The sequence below is a fragment of the Mobula birostris genome, chromosome 12 (assembly GCF_030028105.1).
Source record: "Mobula birostris isolate sMobBir1 chromosome 12, sMobBir1.hap1, whole genome shotgun sequence".
Taxonomy (NCBI): Eukaryota; Metazoa; Chordata; class Chondrichthyes; order Myliobatiformes; family Myliobatidae; genus Mobula; species Mobula birostris.
This window is the reverse complement of record NC_092381.1, coordinates 42747272-42761585: the sequence shown is the minus strand read 5'-3', so window position 1 is coordinate 42761585 and position 14314 is coordinate 42747272. Positions and strand designations below refer to the sequence as shown.

General features: G+C 41.5%; 1 protein-coding gene across 5 annotated transcripts in view; it reads right to left on the bottom strand.

The window, feature by feature from the left end:
• Window positions 1-14314, bottom strand: part of mast2 (microtubule associated serine/threonine kinase 2) — a 456242-nt gene that overhangs the window by 427034 nt on the left and 14894 nt on the right. For all 5 annotated transcript variants that reach the window (XM_072273698.1, XM_072273699.1, XM_072273700.1 and 2 more), the window contains exon 2: window positions 5287-5437. In XM_072273698.1, the coding sequence (XP_072129799.1) occupies window positions 5287-5437 (151 nt within the window). The remainder of the gene's footprint in view (window positions 1-5286; window positions 5438-14314) is intronic.

Here is a 14314-nt window from a genome sequence, read left to right as displayed (position 1 = left end):
GGAACTGCTGTTTAGAATCTTAACAGTACATAACTGCCTAGCTCAGTTGTTAGAAGCACAATTTTTCTCATCTTGAAGATAACCACAAAGAACCAAAACACCTCCAAGGTCCTATTTGGAAAATATGTAATCAGTTTAAGTTTTTACTCCATTTGTTGGCAGTACATTTATATAAACACTGCTTTAAAAATGCAGCCTTCAAAATAGTAATACCTGCTCATCACCTCAATCAACCACATACAGTATGGAGATGCTATTAAAACTGAGGTCAGCGTTGTAACTTAGCAGTAGGTGGGTGGTGACAATGATGGCTGAAAAGAATGGTAAAGTTGCAGCGGTGGGGGGCAAATTATGCTTTGCAGATACAATTTTTCGTAATTAACTCTATTAGAGAAATTTTTAAAACTCATACACTTAATTATAATTGAAAACACTCAATTTTGCCAAATAATTGTAATATAAAAGTGTATTCAAAAATTCAATTAATCACACCAAATCTATTAAAGGAAACATGCTATTTCTGAAATTACTGCTTCTAGACTAACATGCCTTTGTCAATATGCTTACCTCAGATCACTATCATATGTTAAAAACTACTTTTCAGTCAATTTGCAAATTTTTTACATTTATTTGATTTATACATATTGCAAAATATGGAATTATGTAAATTTAGCTCAGATGTGGACCTTAGGTGGCAGGGACTGAGTGGGCCACAGTACCTGTTTCCGTGCTGCACAACTACATCTCTAACAAGTAATTCCCAATATTAAAGTATATCATTACCAGCCAAAATCAAGCACCTCATGAAAAATCGGAGCCTAAAACTTATTGCCTATATTTGCTGTCTCAAGGAACTGGTAATTACCAAAACATACGTTGTACAGTATTCAGCAGAATACATAACAAATTAGCAGCAGTTGATAGCACTCTGAAGCTCATAGCATTTGTCAATAAAATGAAATGCTTTTGCACAGTTTAAAAGTTTCAACCATAATGTTGGGAGGCTGGTCAAGAAGGTTCATAGAACATAGAATAGAACAGCACAGTACAGGCCCTTTGGCCCACAATGTTGTGCTGACCCTCAAACCCTGCCTCCCATATATGCACCCACCTTAAATTCCTCCATATAGCTATCTAGTAGTCTCTTAAACTTCATCAGTGTATCTGCCTCCACCACTGACTCAGGCAGTGCATTCCACGCACCAACCACTCTCTGAGTAATAAACCTTCCTCTAATATCCCCCTTGAACTTCCCACCCCTTACCCTAAAGCCATGTCCTCTTGTATTGAGCAGCGGTGCCCTGAGGAAGAGGCGCTGGCTATCTGCTCTATCTATTCCTCATATAATCTTGTACAGCTCTATCATGTCTCCTCTCATCCTCCTTCTCTCCAAAGAGTAAAGCCCTAGCTCCCTTAATCTTTGATCATAATGCATACTCTCTAAACCAGGCAGCAACCTGGTAAATCTCCTCTGTACCCTTTCCAATGCTTCCACATCCTTCCTATAGTGAGGCAACCAGAACTGGACACAGTCCTCCAAGTGTGGCCTAACCAGAGTTTTATAGAGCTGCATCATTACATCGCGACTCTTAAACTCTATCCCTCAACTTCTGAAAGCTAACACCCCATAAGCTTTCTTAACTACCCTATCCACCTGTGAGGCAACTTTCAGGGACCTGTGGACATGTACCCCCAGATCCCTCTGCTCCTCCACACTACCAAGTATCCTGCCAGTTACTTTGTACTCTGCTTTGGAGTTTGTCCTTCCAAAGTGTACCACCTCACACTTTACCAGGTTGAACTCCATCTGCCACTTCTCAGCCCACTTCTGCATCCTATCAATGTCTCTCTGCAATCTTCAACAATCCTCTACAATATCTACAACACCACCAACCTTTGTGTCGTCTGCAAACTTGCCAACCCACCCTTCTATCCCCACATCCAGGTCGTTCATAAAAATCACGAAAAGTAGAGGTCCCAGAACAGATCCTTGTGGGACACCACTAGTCACAATCCTCCAATCTGAATGTACTCTCTCCACCACAACCCTCTGCCTTCTGCAGGCAAGCCAATTCTGAATCCACCTGGCGAAACTTCCCTGGATTCCATGCCTTCTGACTTTCTGAATAAGCCTACCGTGTGCAACCTTGTCAAATGCCTTATTAAAATCCATACAGATCACATCCACTGCACTACCCTCATCTATGTGCCTGGTCACCTCCTCAAAGAACTCTATCAGGCTTGTTAGACACGATCTGCCCTTCACAAAGCCATGCTGACTGTCCCTGATCAGACCATGCTTCTCTAAATGCCCATTGATCCTATCTCTAAGAATCTTTTCCAACAGCCTTCCCACCACAGACGTAAGGCTCACTGGTCTATAATTACCCGGACTATCCCTACTACCTTTTTTGAACAAGGGGACAATATTCGCCTCCCTCCAATCCTCCGGTACCATTCCTGTGGACAACGAGGACATAAAGATCCTAGCCAGAGGCTCAGCAATCTCTTCCCTCGCCTCGTGGAGTAGCCTGGGGAATATTCCATCAGGACCCAGGGACTTATCCGTCCTAATGTACTTTAACAACTCCAACACCTCCTCTCCCTTAATATCAACATGCTCCAGAACATCAACCTCACTCATATTGTCCTCACCGTCATCAAGTTCCCTCTCATTGGTGAATACCGAAGAGACGTATTCATTGAGGACCTCGCTCACTTCCACAGCCTCCAGGCACATCTTCCCACCTTTATCTCTAATCGGTCCTACCTTCACTCCTGTCATCCTTTTTTTTTCCACATAATTGAAGAATGCCCTGGGGTTTTCCTTTACCCTACTCACCAAGGCCTTCTCATGCCCCATTCTCGCTCTTCTCAGCCCCTTCTTAAGCTCCTTTCATGCTTCCCTATATTCCTCAATAGACCCATCTGATCCTTGCTTTCTAAACCTCATGTATGCTGGCTTCTTCCACCTGGCTATAAACACAAAATAATCTACAGATGCTGGGGTCAAAGCAACACTCACAACACGCTGGAGGAACTCAGCAGGTCAGGCAGCACCCGTGGAAAAGATTGGTTGCCGTTTCGGGCCGGAACCCTTCGTCAGGACAGTCCTGACAAAGGGTTCCGGCCCGAAACGTCAACCGATCTTTTCCACAGATGCTGCCTGACCTGCTGAGTTCCTCCAGCGTGTTGTGAGTGTTGCTTCCACCTGACTAGATTTTCCACCTCACTTGTCACCCATGGTTCCTTCAGCCTACCATTCTTTATCTTCCTCACTGGGACAAATTTATCCCTAACATCCTGCAAGAGATCTCTAGACATCGACCACATGTCCATAGTACACTTCCCTGCAAAAACATCATCCTAATTCACACTCGCAAGTTCTAGCCTTAAAGCCTCATAATTTGCCCTTCCCCAATTAAAAATTTTCCTGCCCTCTCTGATTCTATCCTTTTCCATGATAATGCTAAAGGCCAGGGAGCGGTGGTCACTGTCCCCCACTGAGAGATCTGTGACTTGACCCGATTCATTACCTAGTACTAGATCTAGTATGGCAATCCCCTTAATCAGCCTGTCCACATACTGTGACAGGAATCCGTCCTGGACACACTTACCAAACTCTGCCCCATCTAAACCCTTGGAACTAATCAGGTGCCAATCAATATTAGGGAAGTTAAAGTCATCCATGATAACAACCCTGTTATTTTTGCACCTTTCCAAAATCTGCCTCCCAATCTGCTCCTCTGTATCTCTGCTGCTACTAGGGGGCCTATAGAATACCTCCAATAGAGTAACTGCTCCCTTCCTGTTCCTGACTTCCACCCATACTGACTCAAAAGAGGATCCTGTTACATTACCCACCCTTTCTGTAGCTGTAATAGTATCCCTGACCAGTAATGCCACCCCTCCTCCCCTTTTTCCACCCTCTCTATCCCTTTTAAAGCACTGAAATCCAGGAATATTGGAATTCATTCCTGCCCTGGTGCCAGCCAAGTCTCTGTAATGGCCACTACATCATAATTCCAGTTGCTTGGCATTCAGGATAAGGTAGCAAATTGGATTAGACACTGGCTTTGTGAGCGAAGAGGGTTAGTGGTAGTAGAGCGTTTCCTCTCTGACTCGTGGCCTATGACTTGTGGTGTGCTGCAGGGATCGGTGCTGGGTCCTTTGTTGTCATTTATATCAATGATCTGGATGATAATGTGGTTAACTGGATCAGCAAATTTATGGACAACACCAAGATTGGGGATGTAGTGGGCAGTGAGGAAGGCTATCATGGCTTGCAGAGTAATCGGCATCAGCTGGAAAAATGGGCTGAAAAATGGCAGATGGAATTTAATGCAGACAAGTGCAAGATTTTGCCCTTTGATACAACCAACCAGGGTAAGTCTTACAGAGTGAACGGCAGGGCACTGAGGAAAGAGGGAGGACAAAGGGATCTGGGAATACAAGTCCATAATTTATTGAAAGTGGTGTCACAGGTAGATAAGGTTGTAAAGAAAGCTTTTAGCACATTGGCCTTCATAAATCAATGCAGTGAGTACAGGAGATGGGATGTTATGTTGAAGTTGTATAAGATGTTGGTGAGGCCCAACTTTGAGTATTGCGTACAATTTTGGCCACCTACCTACAGGAAACATGTAAACAAGGTTGAAAGAGTGGAAGAGAAAATTTTCAAGGATGTTACCGGGTCTGGAGGGCCTGAGTTACAAGGAAAGATTAAATAGGTTCAGACTGTATACTTTAGAACAAAGATAGAGAACAGAATGAATACAGGTATACAAAACTATGAGGGGTATATATAGAGTAAATGCAAGCAGGCTTTTTCCATTGAGGTTGTGTGGGACTACAACCAGAGGTCATGGGTTAAGTATGAAAGGCGAGAAGTTTCAACGGAACATGAGGGGAAACTTCTTCAGAGGGTTGTCAGTGTATGGAATTAGCAGCCACAGACTGTTTAAAAAAAGTTCAGATAGGCACACGAATAGTAGATGTACAGAGGGCTATGGTTCCGGAGCAGGTCGATAGGAGTAGGCAGTTTAAATCGTTCTGACATAGACTAGATGGGCCAAAGGGCCTGTTTCTGTGCTGTATGCTTCTTTGACTATGACTCTAAAATATTCTTCTCTCATTGGATTTTTCTTTTGCAATGTTCAATCACAACAATTTTTCAGATATAGGATGTTCCAAGATTTTTTCCCGAGATTATAATTTTCTGTGTCTGTTTGCTTAAATAATTACATCCTAAAGTCTTTTATTGCAAGAATTAAATCAATTCTTCACCTCCCATTGCAGCACCAAAGCTCCCTCTTCGAAGTTTTGCATCATCTTCACTGAACTGGCGTAGGACTTTAGAAACTTTTCCTGATGAACAATCGAGATCAGGATTGCTCAATTTCCTGAAAAGCCACGGAGAGGATCCAGAAAGCTCTGCCTGTCAAAAGAATATTTTGTTTTTAGAATCAAGTATGAGTCCAGCATTTTTCAATTCAATTATCACAAGTAAACTCACACGCCATGGAGCAACAACTCTTTTTAGAAAAAAATGTCAATTCTGATGATGATTAGATTTTGAGAGATCAATTTAAGGGATTAGAATTGATTGAGAGCAATAAAAGGCAGCAGCAGTTACATCTATACACATAACAGAAATGGACGTAAGTTCATCATGATGTGTTAATTGGAGAAGACACACAAATTTCTCCTATGCATATCAGTTTTAGAAAAGACAGTAATAAACCAGAGACATTTTTAATCAAGTGGGATTGTTCCTGGCAGTAAGAGTGAACATGAATGTAAAAACAGATGCAGTCACAAATAGAGGCTATTGCACAAGTTACTCACCACAGTACCAGCTGGTGTTGTTAGATTTAAAGGAATGACTCTGCTGTCCATTATCGCAAAAAACAGATTAACTGGAGGATGTAACCACTGTGTCCTCATCACAACTTAAAGTGGGTAATCGTGCCTCTATTTTCTCTTTAACAATAAACTTAGAAACTCAGATCTGATGCAAATTACTAAAGGGTTTTATTTATGCACATTAATCTAATAATCAGATCTACTTACTTCAAAGTAAACTTATTATCAAGGTACATATGTCACCATATACTGCCCTGAGATTCATTTTCCTATGGGTGTTCATGTAAATGCAAAGAAACACAATAAAATCAAGGAAAAAGTGCAAAGACAGATAACAACCAACATGCAAAAGACAAACTGAAAATTCAAAGTGGAAAAAAATAATAATAATAAGGGTGCCACAGTATCACGACGCTATTACAGATCGGGCAGAGATCAGAATTCAATCTCGGTGTCCTCTGTAAGAAATCTGTATATCCTTCCTGTGGAATACATGGGTTTCTCCCATTTCCTCCCACAGTCCAAAAGCCTAGGTTAGGGTTAAGTCGAGGTTGTCGATGGTTGCTGGGCGGTGCACCTCGGTGGGTCAGAAGGGCCTATTCCATGATGTATCTCTAAATAGCATAAAGTATCTATAAGTAAAATAAAAATAAAGATTGAGACTATGAGACGAAGAGTCCTTGAAATTGATTTCATAGGTTGTGGGATAAGTTCAGTATTGGGGTGTGCGAACGTATGCCCTCTTGTTCAAGAGCCTGATGGTTGAGGGGTAATAACTATTATTGAAACTGGTGGTGTAGGACCTGAGGCTCGTGTACCTGCTTTCTGATGGCAGCAGTGATAAGACAGCATTGCCTGGACGGTGGGAATCCTTGATAATGGATGATTTCCTGAGACAGCACTCCTTGTAGATGTGCTCAATGATGGGAAGTGTTTTACTCACAACGGACTAGGCTGTATCCACTACTTTTTTTAGGCTTTTCCATTCAATGATGTTTCCATACCAGGACATGATGCAACCAGGCAATATGCTTTCCATTGCTCATCAATGGAAGTTCATCATAGTTTTATATGTTATGCCAAATCTTCGCAAACCTTCAAGCAGAGGCACTGTTGTAAAGGTGCTTGTGTGCTGGATCTAGGACACATCCGCTGAAATAATACTGCTGAGAAATTTAAAGTTGCTGATCTTCTCCATCCTGATCCCCTGATGAGGCCAGCTTATGGACATTTGGTTTCCTCCTTCCAATAATCAGCTCTTTGGTTTTGCTAACTTTCAGTAAGAGGTTGTTGCGGTACCTTCTTCCTGATGGCATGAGGGAGAACAGAGCATGATCTAGGTGATGGGAGTCCCTGATGACGGATGCTGCTTTCCTGTGACAATGCTCTGTGTAGATGTGCTCAGTTGTGAGGAGGGCTTTATCCATGATGGGCTAGGCTGTATCCATTACTTTTTGTAGGATTTTCTATTCAAGGGCATTGGTGTTACCCTATCAGGCTGTGATGCAGCTAGTCAAATATACTCTCCACCACAGATCAACAGAAGTTCGTCACAGTTTTAGATGTCATGTCAAACCTTTGCAAACTCCTAAGGAAGTAGAAGCACTGCTGTGCTTTCTTTGCAATTGCACTCTCATGCCGAGACCAGACAGATCCTCTGAAATGATAACACTGAGGAATTTAAAGTTGCTGACCCTCTCCACCTGTGATCTCCCAATGAGAAATGGCTCAAGGTCCGCTGGTTTTCTCCTGTTGTAGTTAATAATCAGCTCCTTGGTCTTGCTGACTTTGAGTAAGAGGGTGTTGCAGTGACACCACTCAGTCACAGGATCATCAGGAGCTGTGCGAGCGTGACCTCGTGATGGTCAATGCAACCAGAGAAGGCATTGATTCATCTGGAAGCAAAGCTCATTGTCACCCATGTTGCTTGATTTTACTTCATTCAGTTGATAGCACTCAAGCCCTGCCACAACTGTCGGGCATCTTTCATTGATTCAAGTTTAATCCAGAATTGCCATTTCACCTGTGAGATCATACCAGGATCTCTTCTAACTTTCTTGATCCCCAGGCTTGAATACCTCTGATCTGACCCTCAGCATATTGTAGATGTCATGGTTCATCCAGGACTTCTGGTTAGGGAAGACTGAATGATTCTATACTTGCCTGTAATTGTTTTCATAAAGTCCGTGACAACCACGGTGTACTCATTTGAGTCCTTGAACAATGCCCGGTCCACTGATGTGAAACAACTCCATAGCAGCTCCCCTGCCTCCCACGTCCAGCTCTTTGTTCTTTCGCCTCTGCCGGTGGGCAAGTTGGAGAAGTTCAGCCAAATGATCAGATTTCCCAAAATGTGCTCCAGGCTTGGAACGGTAAGGGAGCGCTAATATGTTGGAACCTCTGATGGTAACTGGGCAGGGATTTCTTCAAACAAACCTGAATGAAATCCCCAACTATGATATGAAATGCGTCAGGATAGATTGTTTCTTGTTTGGAGACGGAATCAAGCAGCATCTCAAACGTTTGATTATAGTGAACTGCTGGTGATTTGTAAACAGCAGTCTAGCTATGGAGGACTTAGAACGGATGGTGTTTAATCGTTAGGTGTTCAAGGTCAGGGGAACATGAGTTTGACAAAATAGCCACATCAGAGCACCACAGAGAGTTTATTATGAAACAGACACTTCCACCTTTTGCCTTTTATGAATCAACAGTTGGTCCATTCTGCACTTTGAGAAGCCTTCAGGTCTGATCACCATATCTTGTGTATTCTGAGTAAGCCATGTCTCGGTAAAGCACAGAACACAAAACACAACAATTTCTCAAACCCCTTCCATACACCAATCTTGCCCTCAGGTCCTCAATTTAATTCTCCAGCAAGGACACATTTGCTAACAAGATACTGGGTATAGGAGTCCTCATTCCTCTGCATTTCAGCCTTCACCCCCCCCCACCCAGCCTCGCTTCAGACCATGACAATGAACTTCCATCTACTTACTTAAAGGTGCCATACCTGATGGCTTGACTGTTAAGTATGGCAAGTCCTTCTGAAGATCCTGAAGTCTGCAATTCATTAAGTTGATTTAAAAGCACACTGATTAAAGGCAAATTACATACTACAACTTGCAGTGAGGGTAATTCAAAAGAGGTCTGTTCAGAACAATTGTATATAGACTGCAGAATATTGCCGTGCTTCACCATCATCTTGCACAATGCCTTACTCAATTTTTAATAATGAAGCCTTCAATTACTTACCTCATAGTACTTCTGCTTTAAATCTGACAGGCACTATAGTCCTTGCTGGACTATACTTGGGGACCTTGCTTCTAGTAGCAACATAGCATGTACACAACTTTCTGCACCTAACAGACAACCAGACAAGCCAGAAGAAACCCATGTAGGCATGGGGAGAACATGCAAACTCCTTGCAGACACAATGTGAATTGATCCCTAGTTGCTGACGATGAGAAGTGTTGCACTACCTCTTATGCTACTGTATCACGCTCTTGTTCGTTCAAGTGCCCCTGTTCTTAACTGAAAGGGACCAATATCTTATCATTATACATGTGCCAGAATTATCAAATGTGAAGATACAGTTATAAATTTTTTGCATTAGCACTGGAGAAATTAATAACACCTTTCAAATCACAAATTATATAACTGAAAATCATAATTCATACCTTTAAGAGACAAGGTGAGAAGCATTTCTTTTCTGAAAATACATTCCAAAACAGAGTTTTATGGAATGGAGAGCATAACAGCAGGAGTTACTTCTAAACAGGGTTAAATGACATGCAAAATGGAGCAATTGTACATTTTGCAGCATTTAGGCTCAAGAAGATTAAATGGCGTGAAATAGCAACTTCAGAAGAATAAAGAGAATGATAAAATGGACAAAAGGGGCGAATGATAACACAGTGATATATTTTGGAAGGCAAAGAAATCCAAAGTAAACTGGATAGTTACATTTCAAAAGGAGGGTACAGCAATTAGGTGATCAGGGTGGTGGTTGGAGATTGCATGGTTTATCACCTGTGAGGCAAATTAGGTACTTACTCGTTATTCATATTTTACTTCAAATTTTCCAGCATTCTTTGGCAAAAATCACTCCCTTAACAAGCCTTTACATCCCCAAATAAATTGAATCTTGCTTTATAAACACAGGATCTTATAAAACAGTATTCTGCAGGAGCTGAACAAAAATAATCGATGCCACATTTCTTTAGCTTGGCATCTCCTATATTTCAGAAAGCTGGAGCAAACTAATATTCAGAAACTGTCTCAATAAAAGGTCCAAATCTGAGAATAAATCAGCGGTATGAGATACTGCAGTATCATGTGGCTCCCCTTTCATAAGCTTTTTTTCTTACTCCTCAAATACAAACTACCACAAAACCTTAATATTTAATCTATCCTATTAGCTATACTGCTGTTAAAAATCGATTTTAGTTCTCTTTAGTTCTCTTCTACAGCCCCTTGTGTCTGTATTGTTTTTCCAGACCACCTCACTCCTTTTCATCAGGTAATACACACACCACAGCAACCACCATCACCACCTCTCAACCACCATCACCACACTCAGCAACACCCCATGCCAATGAGCTCCTTCCACCCACAGAAGTGAATAGATTCCTTTATCACAAACCCTGTATACATCAAAAACAACAAAATTAAAGCAAGAAACAAATCTGACCATGATTCAAAGTTAAGTTTAAAGGCTGGTTTCCTAGAACTCATCTTTAAACAGTGAAGGGGTAGAAGGCAAGAATGTTGCAATCATGGTTTTTTTTAAAAAAATTCAATCTTCTAGCATCAAAAGAATAATCAAGAGTTGTCATACGGATGTTATCAGGAAGTGCCTTCAGTTGGTCAATCATATGGCTTTACCAGCTAAACATCCAGTGACATGAAGTCTATTTCCTTAGATCATTTGATTTCAGAATACCACTGTCAACCTAGAATGCAGAATTAAAATGTGCAGCCCTTTCTGCAACTTCCTAAAAGTATCAAACTTAAGTGTTCAATTTGATAAGGTGCTAGACTTGTGATGCTAATAGTATGGCATAAACTGGCCAACTTGCAAAACAAAGTCAGCAGCTCACTGCAGAAATTGAATTCTGCGATGTCATACCAGCACCGTCTCTACTCTTCGACGGGCTGGATGCAATGGTCTGAATGAGTTGGCTATCTATTACAAAGAGGTCTTTAGCAAGTAGTAAGTAGTAAGACACAAGCAATTGGCTGCCAGGGGCCCTGAGGCAGATTGCCCTGGTATGTGTGTAAGTATTTATCTACTTATTTATTTACTAAGATTACGCCGGATAATTTTGAAAACGCCGGTTTCGAGTAAAAACAACAGGCGTCCACACTAAGCGTTTTTCAAAATATCTCCGTCCACATTAGGCGGGTATTTGGGCGAATCTCCTCCTACTGGGCATGCGCAGGACACACAGAAAACAAGCGAAGAGGAAACGATATACTTAGTGCGAGTTTGTCGAGTTACAGAGTAGAAAAACTTTAAAGGAATTGCTCTTGGCTCTCGCGCAGGAGGACTTAAAACTTAAAAAAAACAAATACTAGAGCGTATGGAGGCAACCAACAGGGAGTTCATGGACAGTATGACCCAGCTGACGACGAACGAAAAACTGACTAACTCTGTTCCATTAATAAAGCACCTTGTCAAATGTACAAAACGTCTCCATCAGTGTTATCTTGTATTTCCATACAATGTTACATTAGGCTGTTACACATCTATTGTCAGAGAAGTACTTACATAAATAGGTAAACCACCTTCATACAAACAAGGAAAGAAAACAGGGCAAAGTGAGTATACTTATTTATTCAGTAAGCTATGGGTCAAAGTATTTGGTGAGTACATTTCTAACCCTTCTGGCTTCAGTCTCGTCCAGCTGTTCTGAAATTGTTTGGTGGTGGCATTCAAGAAAACAACGAACTTCTGTTCCGGCACGTCATGACAGCATTTTTAAATAGTCAAAAAAGCTCACTTTACAATTTAACTCTCTCACGCCGTTCACACCGACTGCGTGTTATAACAGCTTGTGCAGTACCAAGCAGAAGCAGAAAAAAGCATTGTTGTTGTGGTGTTGTCATGACAATGTTTTTAAATCTCTCCGTTTACCCCGTACACACTACGTCGGATATTAAGCGTTTTCAGATTTATTCACTCTGGAGAGTGTTTTTGAAAATCTCCGTTTTCGGGGGCTGAAAACACCGGCTCAGTGTGGATGGGAGGGCATAGTTTTCCACAGTAGGCTGGTCTGGGGATAGAGCGCTATCTCTTGTTAAACCTGTTTTTTTAAAACAACTTCTAATGTGTCTGATATTGATGGCATTCAAAATTAAGATTTTAATTGTCATGTGTGACGCCCAGCAGAGGTACCAGACTGATGATGCTAATGAGAGAGATAAGAAAGACAATGGAGAAACATTCAAAATGCTAATAAGAGAGAAGAGAGGGATTAACGGGAAAGGAACACAATTCAGCTATTGACAGACCAGTAGCTTTGAACCTGAACTGTTTGAAGTTTGATGGACAGATGATACCCCAGCAGGGGGATAAAAGGAGCAGGTTTGCTAAGGCACACGACATCACGAGACCCTGGAAAGAGTAGAGTGCCCCCACAAGCTGGTGGGAGTTTGAAGGTCTGGTTCGCGGGAACTGATCAGAAGCTCACAGGGTGTAAAGGTATGATCGGTGGGAACCTGGGGTGTGTGTCCGCCCTAGCCTGGGTGCCAGGTTCACCGCGGAAGAACAATCGTATCCGGAACGGAGGGGTCACAGTCAGTGACCAGAGCGGGATAGAAGACATCAAAGGGTCTGCCCGAAACCAACTGCGAAGACATCCAAAAGGTCTGCCTGAAACCATATTGCATCTATCTCTCTCTCCCTCTACCTCTCCCTCTCTCTCTCTCTAACAGTACGACAACAGCGATTACTGTTAACTGCACTAAACTGAACTGAACTCTGCTTCACTTATCATTTTACCCCTAGACTGCGATAGAGCTTGGTTGCTTCCTATTACTCTAGTTCTGTGTATATGTGTGTATTATCATTGCTAACCTGTTACATTTATATCCCTACAATTAGTGTACTGTATTACTTATTCCTTTAAATAAAACTTTATTAGTTTCTAGTAATCCAGACTCCAACGAGCGTTCCATTTCCCTGGTTTGGCAACCCAGTTACGGGGTACGTAACATAATTAACTTCTCAATTATACCATCACATTTAATTTACTGGAATTAATTGGAGTGGCTGCTCCTGTGTTGGTAAAAGACAGAAAAACATAGATTCTCTATCATCTTCAAATCAAATTGCTTTATAATAGCAAGTGGACAGGAAATTCCAGATACAGCTCAGTGGCATCACTCACATGTATAGTTCATAGATTCTATTGCAATTTCAAGTATTTGGAGCATCTTACCCAAACTGAGCACCAAGGAATATACTATCAGTGGATATGTTCAACCAAAACTGGTCTGCTATCATAATTGAACACATTAAGTCCTGGTCTCAAAGCAGGTCCACTTAAATCTATAAAATCAGATACTAGCTGCAATTAAGTTGTAATGTTTCTTGTTAAAAAGGTGTGTCTCATCTGTGTCTTGGAAGAAAACTGTACTGCACTGAACAACTGTGCTACCACCTGTGTTTTCTTTCCAAACTTCAACATACCTAGGATTATGAGCATTGCCTGCAAAGCCTTACACATTTGTTGCACCACTCAATGTTGCTAATGTTCCAAATCAACCTCAATTTCTATAGTATCCTTAAGTACCTTTTTCTTCCTTTGTATTCAGAATCACATACCATGGTCCTGGAGGAATGCTGTTTCGTTTTTACTCTGTACTGTACAGCAGTTTATGGTCGAAATGACAATAAAAAGCAACTCGACTAGACTCGACTTGAAAATAGTCAATTCCTGGGGCATGAATTTCAAAGATTTACCAAGCCTCTTAGAGAAAACTTTTTCCTTGAACTCAGATTTGTATTCTGGAAGAAAAAAACTCCATGGATTCATCATCTGATTATTCAGAAATTTTGACAGCTCAGCTATAGGCTCATCAGGTGACCTTTTCATTCTCCTATTAAACACCATGAGACGTTGTTCCCATGCTCCTTACAAGCATACTGGGGCCATGATTCCAATCATGGGTGTAGAGACAGTAGAGTAGTGGGTTAAGCATACATTCTTGAGGTACACTTGTGCTGACTGTCCACAAGGAGACATTATTTCCCATCCACGGAAAGAAAGCCTGTCAGCATTCACCTTATTGAAATAAGGATCAAAATAAACTGCAGAGAGTTGTAAACTCAGTCAGCTCCATCATGGCACGAGTCTCCATAGTATTCTGGACATCTTTATAGAGTGGTGCCTCAAAAAAAAATGTGGCATCCATCATTAAGGACCCCATCACCCATACATTT